The 19,671-nt window shown below is 36.5% G+C and overlaps 4 protein-coding genes and 1 long non-coding RNA gene across 24 annotated transcripts in view; 1 reads left to right on the forward strand and 4 right to left on the reverse strand.

Moving 5' to 3' along the window:
- Window positions 1-19,671, forward strand: part of LOC139819248 (uncharacterized) — a 71,286-nt gene that overhangs the window by 38,088 nt on the left and 13,527 nt on the right. For 9 of the 17 annotated variants that reach the window (XR_011733650.1, XR_011733645.1, XR_011733644.1 and 6 more), the window contains 4 exons: window positions 8,557-9,360; window positions 9,946-10,222; window positions 10,307-10,453; window positions 10,541-10,761. This is a non-coding gene — a long non-coding RNA (uncharacterized lncRNA). The other 8 variants (XR_011733657.1, XR_011733661.1, XR_011733649.1 and 5 more) reach the window with 8 other exon arrangements.
- On the reverse strand, window positions 343-4,709 carry LOC139818764 (odorant receptor 82a-like). 2 transcript variants are annotated; one of them, XM_071787656.1, is made up of 6 exons: window positions 4,411-4,709; window positions 3,498-3,849; window positions 1,996-2,226; window positions 1,631-1,744; window positions 1,089-1,288; window positions 343-884 (listed from the first exon to the last, which is right to left on the reverse strand). In XM_071787656.1, exons 1-6 carry the CDS (start codon window positions 4,686-4,688, stop codon window positions 821-823), a joined length of 1,239 nt encoding a protein of 412 aa, XP_071643757.1. In that variant the 5' UTR covers window positions 4,689-4,709; the 3' UTR covers window positions 343-820. The 2 variants fall into 2 exon arrangements, with proteins under 2 accessions (XP_071643757.1, XP_071643766.1); XM_071787665.1 differs by having other exon boundaries at window positions 346-884; window positions 1,133-1,288.
- Window positions 5,524-7,762, reverse strand: LOC139818881 (odorant receptor 82a-like). Of its 2 annotated transcripts, none has more exons than XM_071787915.1 (6): window positions 7,509-7,762; window positions 7,076-7,433; window positions 6,602-6,835; window positions 6,379-6,492; window positions 5,929-6,084; window positions 5,524-5,860 (listed from the first exon to the last, which is right to left on the reverse strand). In XM_071787915.1, the coding sequence occupies exons 1-6, from the start codon at window positions 7,760-7,762 to the stop codon at window positions 5,822-5,824; spliced, it is 1,155 nt and encodes a 384-aa protein (XP_071644016.1). In that variant the 3' UTR covers window positions 5,524-5,821. The 2 variants fall into 2 exon arrangements, with proteins under 2 accessions (XP_071644016.1, XP_071644006.1); XM_071787905.1 differs by having other exon boundaries at window positions 5,532-5,797.
- On the reverse strand, window positions 10,768-13,943 carry LOC139818873 (odorant receptor 82a-like). 2 transcript variants are annotated; one of them, XM_071787884.1, is made up of 6 exons: window positions 13,382-13,943; window positions 12,951-13,308; window positions 12,482-12,715; window positions 12,261-12,374; window positions 11,821-11,976; window positions 10,768-11,688 (listed from the first exon to the last, which is right to left on the reverse strand). In XM_071787884.1, exons 1-6 carry the CDS (start codon window positions 13,633-13,635, stop codon window positions 11,638-11,640), a joined length of 1,167 nt encoding a protein of 388 aa, XP_071643985.1. In that variant the 5' UTR covers window positions 13,636-13,943; the 3' UTR covers window positions 10,768-11,637. The 2 variants fall into 2 exon arrangements, with proteins under 2 accessions (XP_071643985.1, XP_071643992.1); XM_071787891.1 differs by lacking the exon at window positions 12,261-12,374.
- On the reverse strand, window positions 16,343-18,764 carry LOC139818865 (odorant receptor 13a-like). Its single transcript, XM_071787870.1, has 6 exons — window positions 18,243-18,764; window positions 17,810-18,167; window positions 17,340-17,573; window positions 17,119-17,232; window positions 16,676-16,831; window positions 16,343-16,549 (listed from the first exon to the last, which is right to left on the reverse strand). The coding sequence occupies exons 1-6, from the start codon at window positions 18,494-18,496 to the stop codon at window positions 16,499-16,501; spliced, it is 1,167 nt and encodes a 388-aa protein (XP_071643971.1). The 5' UTR covers window positions 18,497-18,764; the 3' UTR covers window positions 16,343-16,498.

Here is a 19,671-nt window from a genome sequence, read left to right on the forward strand (position 1 = left end):
AGACTAAATGTAGAAGGGCTCGATTCACGTCGGATTATTTAGCCCGAATGATCGGACAACTCAAATATTGTTTACTGAAGTTACGAGATATTGTGCTGACGAAACGTTGATTCCGGAATATCATAGAATAGGAGGCGAAATTTCCGACTGTGGCATGATCGAAAGTCCCAAGTCAGTTCTCAGATATGGTCGATCGAGAAGTCTCAGGGAGACTGCGGACTCAGCACCTCGACTGACCCTACCTCGACCATGTGTACATGCATGAGACAGTAATTATTCATCGCGTATTTTACGTCTTTTTCTCATCTTGGAAGTCACGAGTAAAAACTATAGAACGATGCCTTGATAATTACGAAAAAAAAAAAAATGGACAGACGCAGCCACGAAAGCGTCCAATATCACCCTTGTGTACGCATCCTCGCTCGGTCGCTGTCTGTTATTTGCATTAAAAATGCAAGGCAAATGTACGTGCGCTGAACACACGTGAGTACTAAATGCCTGCGTGGAATACTTAAAACTTTCGAACGGCAAGAAGAAACGAAGAGCGGGAGAATTGTGGAAAACAAATTTCTAAGAATAAATCGAAAGCGGGGATGAAAGTTTTTCAATGATGAGGAAAGGACGTCGAGCGGCGCATAGAGACATTTGTCTATAAAAAGTACAATGCTATTATCGAATCGAATGAGATATATTGATGTAGTTTTACATAAGGACATTGACGTTCGTGGAACGTTAATGAGTTACTAGAATTCACGGGATGTCACGTCTCTTATAACATAATTATAGTTACATAAACACACGGAGGGTATTGCCTTCTCGACTATACACGGCTTTCAGGACATAGCATGCAGCACGGATACGTAAGACGCTGATGCCTTAATAATCTAGAAGAAAGAAGGTAGAACTTGTCGTATTTTGTAACAGCTACTGAAACGCGATATACTTTTATCTATAAAGCTGATGTAAAAATGTAATAAAACATAAAAAATATATTCTTTTTACAGGTACATGTAAAAATATATTTTCTTCTAATTTATAAATTGAATTAAAATTAGCAACGTACGTATTTTCATTCAAGATATACGTACAACCTATAACAGATACAGCAAAACGTTTTGAAAGCGCATCTTACTGTTGTAAAACGTTCTAGAGAGAGATCCATAAATTTTCCAATAGTAATAGTTAACTTTCTTTGCGATCTCAAAATCAGCAGTAATAAAATACGACTCTGCGTGGGATTCGAATTGTACCACTTCGCTTCGTACGCTGCATCACCGATCATTCTGCCCTGCAATCGAGTGAATGATCAAATTTATTTAGAATTATAATAAAAAAATATAGCGCTAAACATGAGAAAGAGATTATTATTCTATAATGTACATTTTCACTGACATATTTTTCAAAAAATATTTTTTCAATAATATTTTGATATTGAAGAAACGAGTATATGACGATAAATTATATACAGACAGTTATACAGGATTTGCATTTGCAACTGACATGAAAATTTTAACTATATATATATCATTATATCAAGATTTTATTGAGCATTTATAATTATGAATAGAAAATATTGAATTTATAAAGATAATATTATATTTAACTGCAATTATATATAATCGTTCTTCACCTTGGCGCTGAGGTATTCTCCAGCATAACAAAATATGAATGCCTCCAAGGTGATGACAACGTAAAAAAAGAAAGATTTAATCAACATCGTGGATCCTTGCGTGTCGCTGATCGACTGTAATATAATCGGAAATAATATCAAACGTCAAACACACTCTGAATGGCAAGCAAAATAAGAGTGCTTTAAAACCTACACTTGAGCACCATCCAATTATTTTGAATATTCTCGTACGAGATATTTTGTTTTATTGCATATCAATAAACCGACAATTTGAAATAAAATTGTTTTGTGTAATGGCAATTTAATATTATTGCCATATATATATTAACCGTGTGCATCTTCGATTTCACGAAGCATCCACTCACAGTCACGATTAGAAATCCGAGACAGCAGATGACCAAGGTGTTCCACAGGAATTGCATCAAAGCTATATACGAGAAGAGAGTCTCGATGTCGGTCGAGAGTGCGATAATTCTCTGATGTCGACGTATTAAAGCTTTGATAGTCGAGGTTCGCAAGTCGAACGTGTCGTCACCTGAGGATATTTCTACCAACCCTCGGCACATTATATCGATTTGCCCACCTACGTGAAGAATCTAAAAATAACGGTCAACGCCCTGCAGTGGGTTCCCGATACCACCGCGATTCAGTGCAAAGAACAACTTGTGAGTACAAAAGTTTATTAATAAAGAAACAACAGCAGATAAGTAAGTCTATTATTATATCTTAGAATTAAACTTTTGTAATTAATACAATAATTAATATTAAATTAAAAATATGTAGATAATATAAAGTGAGTGATAAAGTGTAAAATAGAGTGCATCAAAAAAATATTAACACTTACATGGAAGTAAAACTTTTTAGAGAAACAGAACTGATAATGCAAGATATTATAGTAACAAATTTGTCTTTTGTCTTCAAAGAGTCACCACTTGTTTACCCTCAATGTCAACATATTCTTAAAATTTTATCCAAGTGATCTACAGAGCCCTGAGGTATATTTCTTTTAGTATTGCTGCAATCACATTTGCAATTTTTTGTCGAAGATCTTCCACATAACAATGATGGTAAACACTGTTTGAATACAAAGTATACTTGTTACTATGCTATCTTACATTATCAGTCCTGCTTCTCTAAAAATGGTAATTTCATATAAATGTTAAAATTTTTTTTAGGGACCCTGTATAATATTAATTACAAAGATATTTTATTAAAAAAATAAATATATGTAAAAAATATATATATAAATAATAATTAAGTCCAAGAAATAAAGAAAATTATGCATTACTTTGGATGATATTACATGTAGCTTATTGTAAAAATTAACGGAGGAAATTAACGGCAAAAATATGGAGACGCTTGCACTTCGCATTATCGGTTATCGATTAAGCTCACGAGAACGATTTCATTACGCACAAATGAAATAAATGAAGTAAGTTATTAATCGCGTGGATGATACAGAACACTCATTACGAACAATGCGGCGCAAAACGCGAGAGAGCCGATCGAAATTACTTTATTATTCTACTTAGCTACTTATGTAAATTACGCATCTCCATGGCACGTGGTATAACTATACATTTAGTGCGATACATATTAATTTAATTATGAATGCTTCGGAATTAGAATCCAATCTGCCTGGCTCTCTTTATTGAATAAGTATAAAATATAAAAACAAATTTTTTTCACTTTTTTTTTCTAAAAAAAAATCAAGAAACTTGCTCAAAAAGCACAATGAATTATATGTTGACTTATTATATCAATAAGATTTATTTAAAAATTAGAAAACTGTTTTCTAACTTTCTAACTTATAAAGCGTTCTTTTTCAAGTCAATTATCTTCGTCAGCTTAAAGCATGTTTACTTACCAGTGAGACAATCAGGGCGTTAAGCACACCGACTATCGTGGCTGCCGCGAGCTGGTGGAAAAACTGCGTGATCATGACGAGCTCGTACGCAGGGGAGGCATTGGATTCGAAAGGTAGCTCCATTTTGAGAAACAGCTCTCGCGCTGGCACCGCGAGCTGTTCGTCGGGCTCGTCGGCGTGAGCAACAAGTACGCCAGTGCCGTAAAGAAACACTGACATCGAGTAGAGGCCGATGATCAGGTTGGAGGACCGATGCGACACATCAATCGTTCTTGACATCGAGCAGACGGCCCACTCGGTCACGCACTCGCTCCGATCCTGGGCCATCATCTCCAGGATGTCGTAAAATATCCTGTGAAAAACCTTGAAGACATGCCTTTCGAACTGTCTTATGATTATAGTAGAATGTGATAATATTTTATTTTCTTTACACATCGCGTACTTCAAATCATAACGAAAGTACATACACTGTTAAATATTAAAGAATAAAATTTAAATCAGTACCTTAAGTTAAATAACATTTTGTTATTTTTAACTACCATATGTGTGTGTCTACTCCTAAGTTTATTATTTTAACACAGTATTACTCTAACTTCATTGGATTAGTTAAATTAACGACACATTGAACAGGAGCAGTGGCGACTTATTGAATTGGTTAAAAAATGATATTCAAATTAAGTATAATTTGACCACGAGTTTAATAGTGTATGACAATTAAATATTTTAATTGCGTAAATCTATATCTATTTGATCATTGATATATGTCACTGTACAAAATAATTTTTTATTTTATGATATATTTTTCAAAAATATTAGACTAATCTAAATTGATTTAGACACACGAAAAGACTGCGTCCACGTCGTCGTTTCATAACAACGTTTTGAAACCTAGATGTAAATGAGACGGACTCACCGCCGATTGATCCAGAATATCGTGAGTTTCAATAATAGAAGGCTATAAGACATCGTAGTGCTGAGGCCATCCATCAGATGCGACAGGTCGTCCGTGCGGACGTGTATGACGAAATATCGATACTGAAAGGTCTGCGCCATCGTCAGAGTGATCATCCAGAAGGCGCGACGAAGGACCGTGCAGGACGAGTCGGGCCAAACGCCGATCACACGAAGACCTATCTCGATCGAACGGCTGACAGTGCCATCAAGGATCGTCGAATCGGTCTTCGGATCCATTTTCGGAGCTCTGACTTCGAAAGGTACTTCCGACCTAAACGCCTTCTTACATCGGTGCCACCGTGAAACTTTGATATTTCAAAAATCCAACCGTGTACTTCGTGTTGCGATGTTGAACACATGGATGAACACGGGGGACGAACGCGGGTGAACACGGGAAAATCGCTGTGCACCAGCGATCCCCCACCTCGATGTCGATGTGAACCAATAGCAAGCAACGACAAGATATTTCCATCGCAATGGAAGAATTGTCAAATAAGAATGATTATAAAACAGACAGATAAGTGAGGGTATAGATAACGAAGAAAAAAAAAGCGAGCAACGGAGGGAAAATGAATTGTCTTCGAAATTACCTTGAACCTTAAAAATTCAGGAACCGTACGCGATCAGGCGCACGGTACGCAAGACCCTCGGGAAAATGTGCATAATAATAGTCAGTTAGATCAAGACACTTTAAAACGGTAAAATGTGGAAAGCAACATGCAAGCGACACTCAATAGCGAGGAAAGTTAAATTGGTACGTCCGGATCTGACGTCCTTATCGAGGGGAAAAAAATAATTATTCGCAGCGGGTATACCTGTAACTATGAGCGTGTAAGTACATGGACAACAGTGAGTGAATAGTATGAAAAAGACGAAACTAGAGTATTTGCATTCAAATTACGTTTCACAGATGATTTTTTGAACAGTGAAATATATGAACGTTTAAATATATTTAGTAAAGCTTCGATTTTCTAATGATATCGAAACGAAGTGAAAATGTGAATGACCTAAAATATGAAATAAATAAAGTAAAAAATGCTTTTTTTAATTAAAAAAATCAGAGATTTTATGATAATAATGATTCGCGGTTTATTTGAAAGAAAAATCTTAGGATTTATTTACTTATATATATGTTTCAATAAAGTATGTCTTATTGTATGTATATTTAGAAAAAATCTCGCACCAATTATAAACTACTACACAATGTAATGCAACACTTGCTACTGTCCAACATAGTCAGTAATCACTGACTATGCATTCTGATGGATGGGCTTGGCACAAGTAACTAATCTCGGCTAATACATCGCGTGCAGCACCGACATGTACGAAGCGGATGCTTTTATCACCTAGACGAAACAAACCAATAAATTTCATCCACGTAATAAACCGCGTATCGTCTTCAACTTTGACTAAAAAACATGAAACATCTTGACATTCTATCTTGTTATAATATATATTCGCAAGACAAGATTCTTACACTTGTAAATCCTATTAGCGAAAGATCCATTATCTTTCCAGCAGTGATTGTCAATCTCTTCTGCGATCTTAATATCACAAATAATAGAATTCGACATTCGGCAGGTGGCATGTTATACCAAAGCGCCTCGTAGACTGCATCGCCTACCGATTTGCTCTGAAAAAAAAAAAAAAAAAAAAAAAAAGAAAACAGTACAACAGCACAAACAAGAAAAGAAAGTCTATCAATTTATCTGAATTCAATTTCAAGTCCGATTCAGTGACATCGTCTAAGAGTTTACGAACTTTTAAGAAACACAAGAGTCGTGAAGTACGTAGATATATATTAAATTGATCAAGCTCGGTAAAAGTTGTCCAGCAGAAAGAGAAAAAAGTTTGAAAATTGATTGTCAACGGCTTCAAAGAATGAAATAGAATTTTGTACATGTAAGATAAAATATAGTGCAAATACCTTGGCGCTGAGGTATTCTCCAGCGAAACAAAAGATAAAGGCTTCCAATATTACGGCGACGTAAAACGTAGCGGATTTCAACATTAACACGGTAGCTCCGTCTTTACCGAGAGACTACAAGAAGATAGCAGAGAGGACTCGGAAGGTGTATTTAATATAAGTATAGTATAAAATTATAAAAATATGCTATAAATATATTTGATTAATTAACGATGCAACTTACCTCTATAAAGGTAAAGCCGACGCAACACATGACCACGGTATTTGACAAAAACTGCATCAGGGCGATCTCGGAATAGAGCTTTTCAATATTGTCCGAAAGCGTTATTATACTTTGGTGTCGACTAATCAGAACCCTGACACTTGAAACGATTGAAAAGCGCTGTGAAGTTTCATTGCCGCAAATTGTCAGTAATTCTCGACGAAGAATATCGATCTGTCCGCTCACGTGAAGCACCTAAACGTTGACTATTAATAGAGTTCACAAAAAAACTTTAAAAACTTTTGATTATTAGAAAAAAAAACCTCTTCAAAATTATCAAAATTCTAGATGCAGATTTAGAAAAAAAACAAAAATTGTTCTTAATTAGTTTTGATCAGCACTCGTAAAGAAATAAGAAATAAAGCTCCCAGGCAAAAAATAAAGCTAATAAATTTTACAAAGCCATGCGTCACTTATATAATCGGTGGAACTCACCAACGTGATGAGCAAGCAATTTATCACCGCATTTAAAGAGCCCACCGACACTGCATAAAAAATCTGAACAAGCGCTAGAAGTTCGAAGAGGGGAGACGCGTCAACTTCGAAAGGAAATTCCATCTTTATAGGTAACACTTTCGAACTAATGTTGAGATCCTCGTTAAATTCGGTCTCACGACGCGCAAGAGTGGTCATGCAGTAGTAAATTGTGCCCGTGGCGTTAATGCTGATCAACACGTTCGAGCAACGGCGCGACAGATCGGCATTGCCGGACATGATATACGATACCGATTTATCGTAAATATCGACGTTGTTCCAGTGTTCTTCCATCGCCAGCAGAATATCATAAAATATCCTGTGGAAAATTGCTCGCGTATTTTGCATCAAAACCGTTGTTTCTGTCATTTACATCGAGGAACTATGTCCCTACCTGCGGTTCGACCAGAGAGATATCTGCTTCAGGCCGCTGAAACTGGCCGACAACATGATACTAAGCGCATCGATGAGATTCGAGATATTCTTGACGTCGAAGTGATCGAAAATGTACACGTACTGAAAATACAGCGCCAACACCAAGCACGTCATATACGCGAGCCAAATGACGATTCCATACGGTAAACCGGGCCAGATCCCAATGAATCTGAGGCCGATCTCGACGGAAGTGCTGATGGAAGTTGCGCGCATTATCTGACGGATTCGGACCACCGCGACGTTTCCTCGTCAAAAGCGAAACGATTATCTTGCAAGCAACGCTACTCGGAAATTAGCATTGAGTTTTGACGAGCTATAACTCCGGTCGCAGTGCGAGGCAACAATGCGTTGCCCCTTCGTCGATCGTTATCAATCAATCGCAATTACGTATGTTCTTGCCGTGCCTGATGCGACGGCAAAAAAGAAGCGTACGTTACATTTTTACGATGATTACAGGTTACAAAGAAGAAAAAGCGTAATTCGAGACGACATATATTGAACGTTACGCGGAAGGGAACGTAAGTTATTCATTTAATGAAAAAAATGAAAGATCCGCTGAGCGCATGTGCACAATGTCAGAGATGCGTTGAAAGACTTGAAGAGAGACATAAAAGTAAAGGGAAGGGAATGTTGCTACAAAGAGACTTGTGAGAAGATGTAAACGCGCATTGTTGTTTTATAAACAAAAGTAACATGGAATTAACGTTTGATCACATTTACGTGCTCCTTAGGAAAATCAAAGAAAATTATTTATTATACCAATGTCTTGAATTTCAATATATACGTAACATGCGTTATATGAAAGTTTATTTATCAAAAAGACTTTTATACAATTTAAAATATTACTTGAGTAAACATCTCTATTTTTGAATGATATCTATTTCTTTTCCAACAATTCGTTAGTAGCATTGATGCGCTTCCAATATCACGTTGCATTAAATAAGCGCATATGTGTTACGTTCAAGATCGTCTGATAATTAAATTTATAACTAATTATTATGTTTCAGGGAGTAATATTTGCATGCGATTTTCTACGTCTTCCTACGATCAGTTTCATCAAGTGCACGAACAAATATAATTGCCATTGATATCCGTATCCGGGCCGTAATTTCATAATAATTGCATATGCAATGTCGATACGTATGATGCAGAAGTTTTTACGACTTGTGTATACAAAAACATATTTTCCATTGTAAGTATTAAGTATATTGAATACTAGCTTAATACCCGTGCTTCGCCACGGTGACCCACATTTTACCCATTTTCACCCCGTTAGGAGTCGAATTTCTGAAAATCATTTCTTAGTTAGTGGGTGCTTACGTCATGGAAGGAATATACTCCCCGAATTTCATGTTTCTAGGTTTAGGAGGTTTGGACTAGGCGTTGATGAGTCGTAACATTGAATTATATATATATATATATATATATATATATATATATATATATATATTTATTTATTTATTTATATATATACATATGTATATAAATATGCATAGTTCCAAAAACCGCTGAATTGTTTGCATTAAAAATTGTGTGCACATTCAACTTTGATATTCATTCGAGACGCGTTTAATATCCATGAGCAAAATTTTGTATGTATGAGAAATGGATCTTACGCGGTAAATCCCTTCGGAGAAACATCCATCACTTTTCCGGCGGCGATCGTCAATCTTTTTTGCGACCTCACAATCACAAGCAGAAGAGTTACACACTGGCTGGGCGTCATTTTGTATCGGACTCCTATACGGCGTCCTAGACGGCGTCCTAGACGGACTTTTAGACGGCATCTACGATCGACTGAAAAACATCCAGTTGAGTTCTATGAATGTCGAAAGAGGACGAATATTTTTTCTCTCGAAAAACTTTTGCTTGACGTAAATACGTGCATATAGTAGCAACTTGTAAAGTTATGTACTCGCATAATTGTCCATTAATACAGCAATTTATCAAAAAATAAGATTTCTCCGATAAAATACAGTATAAATGTAACCTTCGTGCTAAGATACTCTTGGCGAAACAATAAAAAAACGCTTCTGACATAAAATAAAATAATTTTTGTTACTGCTCTTTGATTGTTACCGGTAATTTGTAAAAACAACGAGTAAATAATATAAATTGGTTATATGCAACAGCAAAGCAAATCATGTACGACATTTAAATGTTATGTAGTTATACGTAAATCTCTCGTTAATTGCTCGTATGTCTCTGTATAGAATTAATTCTTCATATTTCATGTTATTTTTTAAAAATATCAAATTAATCTAAACTCGATTTAAAAACGTGCTATGCAAAGTACACAATTGAATTTAAAAAAGATTTTGTCCACGTCATTTGTTTTGTAACATGAATAAGTGAGCTCACCATTGATTGATTAAAAATATCATAAGTTTTAATAGTAGAAGGCTCTCTCTATAAGACATCGTAGAATGTTGAGGCCATCTGTCAGGTCGTCCGTGCGGAAATGACGAAATATCAACACTGACAACTCTGCATCGTCAGACTGATCCAGAAGACGCTACGAAGGACCGTGCAAGATGAGATGGGCCAAACGCCGATCACGCGAAGACCGATCGCGATCGAACTGCCATTGAGGATCATCGAATCGGTTTTCGGATCCATTTTCGGAGTTCTGACTTCGAAAGGCACTTCCGACCGAAACGCCTTCTTACATTGGTACCACCGTGAAACTTTGATATTTCATCGAAAATTCAACCGTGTACTTCCGTATAGCGATGTTAAACACGTGGATGAACACAGGGGACGAACGCGGGTGAACACGGGAAAATCGCTGTGCACCAGCGACCCCCACCTCGATGTCGATGTGAACCAATAGGAAGCAACGACAAGATATTCCCATCGCAATGGAAAAATTGTCAAATAAGGATGATTATAACAGACAAAAAAGTAAGGGTATAGATAACGGAGAAAAAAAGCGAGCAGCGGAGAGAGAATGAATTGTCTTTGAAATTACCTTGAACCTTAAAAATTCAGGAACCGTACGCAATCAAGCACACGGTATGCAAGACCCTCGGGAGATCGTGCATAATAATAGTCAGTTAAATCAAGACACTTTAAAACGGTAAAATGTGGAGAGCAACATCCAAGCGACACTCAATAGCGAGGAAAGTTAAATTGGTACGTCCGGATCTGCCGTCCTTATCGAAGGGAAAAAAATAATTATTCGCAGAGGGGATACATGTAACTATGAGCGTGTAAGTACATGGACAACAGTGAGTGAATAGTATGAAAAAGGCGAAACTAGAGTATTTGCATTCAAATTACGTTTCATAAAAATTTAGGATATTTATGATTTTTTGAACAGTGAAATATATGAACTTTAATAGGTAATTAAATGTCAGTGATGAAATAATACAGCGAGAATGTTAATAGGCCTGACTGGAAATACTTTATTAGATATCAACTACGTTTCGACCCCTGCTTGGTGTTCTTATCAAGTTAAATGATGGATCTTTGTGCGTCAATATTACAATATTTGAGCCATTATAGTTATTGCGTAACGGTCTGTGAACAGATTCGTTGCTCAGGCTCTACACGAGATGGTCATGGTTTGTTCCATCTATCCACAGAAACCATTTACGCAATAACTATGACTCAAATATTGTAATATTGACGCACAAAAATCCATCATTTAACTTGATAAGGACCCCAAGCAGGGTTCGAAACGTAGTTGATATCTAATACAGTTTTGCCAGTCAGTCCGATTAACGTTCTCGTTAAAATATATGAACGTTTAAAATCATTTACTAAAATTTCGATTTTCTAGTGATTTCGATACGAAGTGAAAATGTGAATGACCTAAAATATGAAATAAATAAAGAAAAAATGCTTTTTTTTATTTAAAAAATTAGAGATTTTATAATAATAATATATCGCGGTTTATTCAAAAAAAAAAATCTTAAAATTTATTTACTTATGTATGTTTCAATAAAATATGTCTTATTGTACGTATATTTAGAAAAAATCACGCACTAATTACAAACTACTACACTATGTAATCCAACACTTGCTACTGTCCAACATAGTCAGTAATTACGATAGATGCGCTTGGCACAAGTAACTAATCTCGGCTAATACATTGCGTGCAGCACCGACATGTACGAAGCGGATGCTTTCATCACCTAGACGAAACAAACCAACAAATTTTATTCACGTAATAGACCGCGTATCGTTTTCAACTTTGTCTAAAAAAACATTAAACATCTTGATATTTTATCTTGTTATGATATATATTCGCAAGACAAGATTCTTACACTTGTAAAATCTTTAAGCGAAAGATCCATGATTTTTCCAGCAGTGATTGTCAATCTCTTCTGCGATCTTAATATTACAAATAATAAAATTCGACATTCGGCAGGTGGCATGTTATACCAAAGCGCCCCGTAGACTGCATCCCCAATCGATTTGCTCTAAAAAAAAAAGAAAATAAATAGTACAACGGTACAAACAAGAAAAGAAAGTCTATCAATTTATCTGAATTCAATTTCAAGTCCGATTTAGTGACATTGTTTATGAGTTTTCTAACTTTTAAGAAACACAAGAGTCGTGAAGTACGTATAGATATATATTAAATTGATCAAGCTCGATAAAAATTGTTCCGCAGAAATGACCAAAAGTTTGAAAATTGATTGTCAACGGCTTCGAAGAATGAATCAGAATTTTATACGTGTAGGATAATATATAGTGCGAATACCTTGGCGCTGAGATATTCTCCAGCGAAACAAAAGATAAAGGCTTCCAACGTTATGGACACGTAAAATATAGCGGATTTCAACATTAACACGGTAGCTCCGTCTTTACCGACAGACTACAAGAAGATAGCAGAGAGGACTCGGAAGGTGTATTTAATAAGTTTAGTATAAAATTATAAAAATATGCTATAAATACATTTGATTAATTAACGATGCGACTTACCCCTATGAATGTGAAGCCGATGCAACACATGACTACGGTATTCGACAGGAACTGCATCAGGGCGATCTCGGAATAAAGCTCTTGAATATTGTCCGAAAGCGTTATTATTCCTTGGTGTCGACTAATCAGTAGTCTGACACTTGCAACGATTGAAAAGCGCTGTGAAGTTTCATCGCCGCAAATTGTCAGTAATTCTCGACGAAGAATATCGATCTGTCCGCTCACGTGAAGTACCTAAACGTGACTATTAATATAGATTCCACAAAAAAACTTTAAAAACTCCCGATTATTAGCGAAAGTTATTTTCAAAATTATCCAAATTCTAGATGCGGATTTAGAAAAATACAAAATTGGTCAATTAGTTTTGATTAGCACTCGCAAAGAAATAAGAAGTAAAACTCACAGGCAAGAAATAAAGCTAATAAATTTTAAAAAGCCATGCGTCACTCATATAATCGGTGGAACTCACCAACGTGATGATTAAGCAATTTATCATAGCGACTAAAGAGGCTATCGACACTGCATAAAAAATCTGAACGAGCGCTAAAAGTTCGAAAAGGGGAGACGCGTCAACTTCGAAGGGAAGTTCCATTTGTACAGGCAGTATTCTCAAGCTAATGTTGAGATTTTCGTTAAATTCAGTCTCACGACGCACAAGACTGGTCATGCAGTAGCAAATTGCGGTCGCGGCGTTAATGCTGATCAACACGTTCGAGCAACGGCGCGACAGATCGGCATTGCTCGACATGATATACGATACTGATTTATCGTAAATATCGACGTTATTCCAGTATTCTTCCATCGCCAGCAGAATATTATAAAATATCCTGTGGAAAATTGGTCGCGTATTTTGCATCAAAACCGTCTTTCCTATCATTTATATCGAAGGACTGTCCCTACCTGCGGTTCGACCAGAAAGATATCAGCTTCAGGCCGCCGAAACTGGCCGACAACGTGATACTAAGCGCATCGATGAGATTCGAGATTTTGTTGATGTCGAAGTGATCGAAAATGTACACGTACTGAAAATACAGCGCCAACACCAAGCACGTCATATACGCGAGCCAAATGACGGTTCCATTCGGTAAACCGGGCCAGATCCCAACGAATCTGAGACCGATCTCGACGGAAGTGCTGATGGAAGTTGCGCGCATTATCTCACGGAATCGGACCACCGCGACGTTTTCTCGTCAAAAGCGAAACGATTATCTTACGAGCAACGCTACTCGCAAATTAAGCATTGAGTTTCGACGAGCTATAACTTCGGTCGCAGTGCGAGGCAACAATGCGTTGCCCCTTCGTCGATCGTTATCAATCAATCGCAATTACGTGTGTTCTTACCGTGCTCGGTGCAACAGCAAAAAATAGCGTATACGTTACATTTTTACGATGATTACAGGTTACAGAGAAAGAAAGAGCGTAATTCGAGACGACATATATTGAACGTTACGCGGAAGGGGACGTAAGTTATTCATTTAATAAAAAAAAAAGAAAGATCCGTTGAGCGCATGTGCACAATGTCAGATACGTTGAAAGACTTGAGAGACATAAAAGTAAAGGGAAGGGAGTGTTGCTACAAAGAAAATTGTAAGAAGATCTAAACGCGCAATGTTCTTTTATAAACAAAAGTAACATGGAATTACATAAAATAAAATAATTTTTGTTATTACTTTTCGATTGTTACCGGTAATTTTTAACAACAGCGAGTAAATTATATAAATTGGTTATGCAACAGCAAAGCAAAATCATGTATTATACCTACGACAATTAAATATTATGTAGTTATACGCAAATCTCTCGTTAATTGCTCGTATGTCTCTATATGGAATTAATTCTTCATATTTCATGTTATTTTTAAAAGATTTAAAATTAATCTGAACTTGATTTAGAAACGTGCTATGCCAAGTACACAGTTAAATTTAGAAAAAATTTCGTCTACGTTATTTGTTTCGTAACATGAATAAGTAAACTCACCATTAAGGAGTAAAGCCACTCTAGAATTTTCAAAAAAAACGATTTTTTTTGGTTAAACGATGCTTTAAGGTCTTAGAAATAAGGTACACTTGGTTTCAAAGCTCTGAAAAATCTCTATTATCCCTTTTTCGTAATCCGTCTGCCGCCGCGTTCACATCTGTGAATGGTGAAACTGAAACTTTAAACGCGTTTTTCTCGAAATCGCTTTTTTAAAGTCGGGCGGAATCAGAACTCGAACACCTTTTATCCGATTGACTTGAAATTTTGAGTGAAACTTTACAATAACATTATCTTTAGAAGTACCTAGGGATTTTGCGATAAGTTGAACAAAACTTCTTTTATAAACAATTTTGTGCGACATTTTTTAGCGAAAAGTGAAGCACTTTTTTCCAACATGCGCACCATTCTTACAAAAAATGATATTTCGCAATTCTCCTAGGTACTTCTATAGAAAAACTTATATATTTTTCAAAAATCTTTAAATTTTTGTTCCAGCTTAGAAATTATAGGAGCTTCGATTCTGCCCGTTGGACGCCTTCCGCAAAAAGGCACTTTGGAGCAATGGCTCTGGTGCCGCCATTTTGGCAATAAATAATTAATAAAAATTTTTTTTTATACTTTAATATATAAATAATAAATAGAATTAAACCGATTTTCATTTATGATTATTGTATTTCTGAAAAAAATTATCAAAAATTGGCTTTTTTGGGACTCTAGAGTGGCGTTACACCTTAATTGATTAAAAATATCGTAAGTTTTAATAGTAGAAAACTCTCTCTATAAGACATCGTAGAATGTTGAGACCATCTATCATGTCGTGCGGAAGTATATGACAAAATATCAACACTGACAAATCTGCATCGTCGTCAGACTGATCCAGAAGACGCGACGGAGGACCTTGCAAGATAAGTCGGGCCAAACGCCGATCCCGCGGAGATTGATCTCGATCGAACGACTGCCATCGAGGATCATCGAATCGGTTTTCGGATCCATTTTTGGAATTCTGATTTCGAAAAATACTTCCGACCAAGACGCCTCTTTACATCGGTACCACCGTGAAACTTTGATATTTTGTCGAATATCTAAACGTGTACTTCGTGTTGCGATGTTGAATACATGGATGAACACGGGGGATGAACGCGTGTGAACACAGAAAAATTGCTGCACACCAGCGATTCCCCACTTCGATGTCGATAAGAACCAATAGAAAGTACCGACAAGATATTCCCATCGCAATAAAAGAATTGTCAAATAAGGATGATTATAACAGACAAGGGTATAGATAACGAAGAAAAAAAGCGAGCAGCGGATCGGGAGAATGAATTGTTTTTGAAATTACCTTGAACCTTAAAAATTCAGGAACCGTACACGATCAGACGCACGGTACGCAAGACCCTCGGGAGATCGTGCATAATAATAGTCAGTTAGATCAAGATACTTTAAAACGGTGACACTCAATAGCGAGGTAACAAGTGACACTCAATAGCGAGGAAAATTAAATTGATACGTCCGGATCTGACATCCTTATCGAGGGGAGAAAAATAATTATTCGCAGCGGATATACCTGTAACTATAAGCGTGTACGTACATGGTCAACAGTGAGTGAATAGTATAAAAAATACGAAACTAGAGTATTTGCATTCAAATTACGTTTCATAGGAATTTAGAATATTTATGATTTTTTGAACAATAAAATATATGAACGTTTAAAATTATTTAGTAGAGCTTCAATTTTCTAATAACATCGAAACAAAGTGAAAATGTGAATGATCTAAAATATGAAATAAATAAAGTAAAAAATGCTCTTGTTATTTAAAAAATCAGATATTTTATGAAAATAATGTATCGCGGAATATTCGTAAAAAAATCTAAGGATATTTATTTACTTAAATATGTTTCAATAAAGTATGTCTTATTGTACGTATATTTAGAAAAAATCTCGCACCAATTATAAACTACTATACTATGTAATGCAACACTTGCTACTGTCCAACATAGTCAGTAATCACGATGGATGCGCTTGGCACAAGTAACTGATTTCGGCTAATACATCGCGTGCAGCACCGACATGTACGAAGCGGATGCTTTCATCACCTAGACGAAACAAACCAATAAATTTCATCCACGTAATAGACCGCGTATCGTTTTCAATTTTGTCTAAAAGACACTAAACATCTTGACATTCTATCTTGTTATGATATATATTCGCAAGATTCTTACACTTGTAAAATCTTTAAGCGAAAGATCCATGATCTTTCCAGCAGTGATTGTCAATCTTTTCTGCGATCTTAATATCACAAATAATAGAATCCGACATTCGGCAGGTGGCATGTTATACCAAAGCGCCTCGTAGACTGCATCCCCAATCGATTTGCTCTAAAAAAAAAAAATAATAGTAAGTAGTACAACGGTACAAACAAGAAAAAAAAGTCTATCAATTTATCTGAATTTAATTTCAAGTCCGATTCAGTGACATCGTCTAAGAGTTTTCTAACTTTTAAGAAACACAAGAGTCGTGAAGTACGTATAGATATATATTAAATTGATCAAGCTCGGTAAAAATTGTTCCGTAGAAAATGCAAAAAATTTGAAAATTGATTGTCAACGGCTTCAAAGAATGAAACAGAATTTTATACGTATAAGCTAAAATATAGTGCGAATACCTTGGCGCTGAGGTATTCTCCAGCGAAACAAAAGATAAAGGCTTCCAACGTTACGGCGACGTAATACATAGCGGATTTCAACATTAACACGCTAGCTCCGTCTTTACCGAGAGACTACAAGAAGATAGCAGAGAGGACTCGGAAGGTGTATTTAATAAGTTTAGTATAAAATTATAAAAATATGCTATAAATACATTTGATTAATTAACGATGCGACTTACCCCTATGAATGTGAAGCCGATGCAACACATGACTACGGTATTCGACAGGAACTGCATCAGAGCGATCTCGGAATAGAGCTCTTCAATATTGTCCGAAAGCGTTATTATTCCTTGGTGTCGACTTATCAGGAGTCTGACACTTGCAACGATCGAAAAGCGCTGTGAAGTTTTATCGTCGCAAATTGTCAGTAATTCTCGACAAAGAATATCGATCTGTCCGCTCACGTGAAGCACCTAAACGTGACTATTAATAGATTTCACAAAAAAACTTTAAAAACTTCTGATTATTAGCGAAAGTTCTTTTCAAAATTATCCAAATTCTAGATGCGGATTTAGAAAAAAACAAAAATTGGTCTTAATTAGTTTTGATTAGCACTCGCAAAGGAATAAGAAATAAAGCTCACAGGCAAGAAATAAAGCTAATAAATTTTAAAAAGCCGTGCGTCACTCGTATAATCGGTGGAACTCACCAACGTGATGATCAAGCAATTTATCATAGCGACTAAAGAGGCTATCGACACTGCATAAAAAATCTGAACAAGCGCTAAAAGTTCGAAGAGGGGAGACGCGTCAACTTCGAAGGGAAATTCCATTTGTACAGGCAGTACTCTCAAGCTAATGTTTAGATCCTCGTTAAATTCGGTCTCACGACGCACAAGAGTAATCATGCAGTAGCAAGTTGCGGTCGCGGCGTTAATGCTGATCAACACGTTCGAGCAACGGCGCGACAGATCGGCATTGCCCGACATGATATACGATACCGATTTATCGTAAATATCGACGTTGTTCCAGTGTTCTTCCATCACCAGCAGAATATCATAAAATATCCTGTAGAAAATTGCTCGCATATTTTGCATCAAAACCGTCGTTCCAGTCATTTACATCGAGGAACTATGTCCCTACCTGCGGTTCGACCAGAGAGATATCAGCTTTAGGCCGCCGAAGCTGGCCGACAACGTGGTACTAAGCGCATCGATGAAATCCGAGATTTTGTTGATCTCGAAATGATCGAAAATGTACACGTACTCAAAATACAGCGCCAACACCAAGCACGTCATATACGCGAGCCAAATGACGGTTCCATACGGTAAACCGGGCCATATCCCAACGAATCTGAGGCCGATCTCGACGGAAGTGCTGATGGAAGTTGCGCGCATTATCCTTACGGAATCGGACCACCGCGGTGGTCGCGGTGCACCGCGACGTTTCCTCGTCAAAAGTGAAACGATTATCTTACGAGCAACGCTACTCGCAAATTAAGCATTGAGTTTCGACGAGCTATAACTCCGGTCGTAGTGCGAGGCAACAATGCGTTGCCCCTTCGTCGATCGTTATCAATCAATCGCAATTACGTGTGTTCTTACCGTGCTCGGTGCAACGACAAAAAATAGCGTACGTTACATTTTTACGATGATTACAGGTTACAGAGAAGAAAAAGCGTAATTCAAGACGACATATATTGAACGTTACGCGGAAGGGGACGTAAGTTATTCATTTAATAAAAAAAAATGAAAGATCCGTTGAGCACATGTGCACAATGTCAGATGCGTTGAAAGACTTGAGAGACATAAAAGTAAAGAGAAGAGAGTGTTGCTACAAAGAGACTTGTGAGAAGATCTAAACGCGCATTGTTGTTTTATAAACAAAAGTAATAACGAATTAACGTTTGATCATATTTACGTGCTTCTTAGAAAGATCAGAGAAAATTATTTATTCTACCAATGTCTTGAATTACAATATATAGGTACGTAACATGCGTTACTTAAAGTTTATTTATCAAAAAGACCTTTATACAATTTAAAATATTACTTGAGTAAACATCTCTAATTTCGAATGATATTTATTTCTGTCCCAACAATTCGTTAGTAGCATTGATGCGCTTCCAATATCACGTTGCATTAAATAAGCGCATATGTGCTACGTTAAAGATCGTCTGATAATTAAATTTATAACTAATTATTATATTTCAAGGATCAATATTTGCATGCGATTTTCTACGTCTTCCTACGATCAGTTTCATCAAGTGCACGAGCAAATGTAATTGCCATTGATATCCGTATCCGGGCCGTAATTTCATAATAATTGCATGCAATGTCGACACGTATGATGCAGAAATTTTAAGACTTGTGTATACGAAATAGTATATTGTACAACTAGTGGGAAAAGTGGTCGATTCTGAATGAGTATGAAGTTGGTCGCACGAGCGAAGTGAGTCACTCCAATTTATATTGAGTGACTCACTTCGCTCGTGCGACCATCACACTCATTTGGGCTCGACCACTCTTCCCACGAGTTGTTCATACTATTTTTCCTAACAAGAGCGTGAAACAGG

This window comes from Temnothorax longispinosus, chromosome 1 (genome assembly GCF_030848805.1).
Source record: "Temnothorax longispinosus isolate EJ_2023e chromosome 1, Tlon_JGU_v1, whole genome shotgun sequence".
NCBI lineage: Eukaryota > Metazoa > Arthropoda > Insecta > Hymenoptera > Formicidae > Temnothorax > Temnothorax longispinosus.

Coding starts and splice junctions, on each gene's coding strand:
- LOC139818881 (XM_071787905.1), bottom strand. CDS start 7,762: ATGCGCGCAACTTCCATCAGCACTTCCGTCGAGATCGGCCTCAGATTC. Junction 6,836..7,075: donor ATTGCTTGCTCATCACGTTG/GTGAGTTCCACC, acceptor GTCAACGTTTAG/GTGCTTCACGTGAGCGGACA. Junction 6,493..6,601: donor TCGGCTTTACCTTTATAGAG/GTAAGTTGCATC, acceptor ATCTTCTTGTAG/TCTCTCGGTAAAGACGGAGC.
- LOC139818764 (XM_071787656.1), bottom strand. CDS start 4,688: ATGGATCCGAAGACCGATTCGACGATCCTTGATGGCACTGTCAGCCGT. Junction 3,850..4,410: donor ATATTCTGGATCAATCGGCG/GTGAGTCCGTCT, acceptor GGTTTTTCACAG/GATATTTTACGACATCCTGG. Junction 885..1,088: donor TGCTGTATCTGTTATAGGTT/GTACGTATATCT, acceptor TCTTTCTTCTAG/ATTATTAAGGCATCAGCGTC.
- LOC139818865 (XM_071787870.1), bottom strand. CDS start 18,496: ATGCGCGCAACTTCCATCAGCACTTCCGTCGAGATCGGCCTCAGATTC. Junction 18,168..18,242: donor TCTCTCTGGTCGAACCGCAG/GTAGGGACATAG, acceptor AATTTTCTACAG/GATATTTTATGATATTCTGC. Junction 17,233..17,339: donor TCGGCTTCACATTCATAGGG/GTAAGTCGCATC, acceptor ATCTTCTTGTAG/TCTCTCGGTAAAGACGGAGC.
- LOC139818873 (XM_071787884.1), bottom strand. CDS start 13,635: ATGCGCGCAACTTCCATCAGCACTTCCGTCGAGATCGGTCTCAGATTC. Junction 12,716..12,950: donor ATTGCTTAATCATCACGTTG/GTGAGTTCCACC, acceptor AGTCACGTTTAG/GTACTTCACGTGAGCGGACA. Junction 11,689..11,820: donor CGCTTAAAGATTTTACAAGT/GTAAGAATCTTG, acceptor TGTTTCGTCTAG/GTGATGAAAGCATCCGCTTC.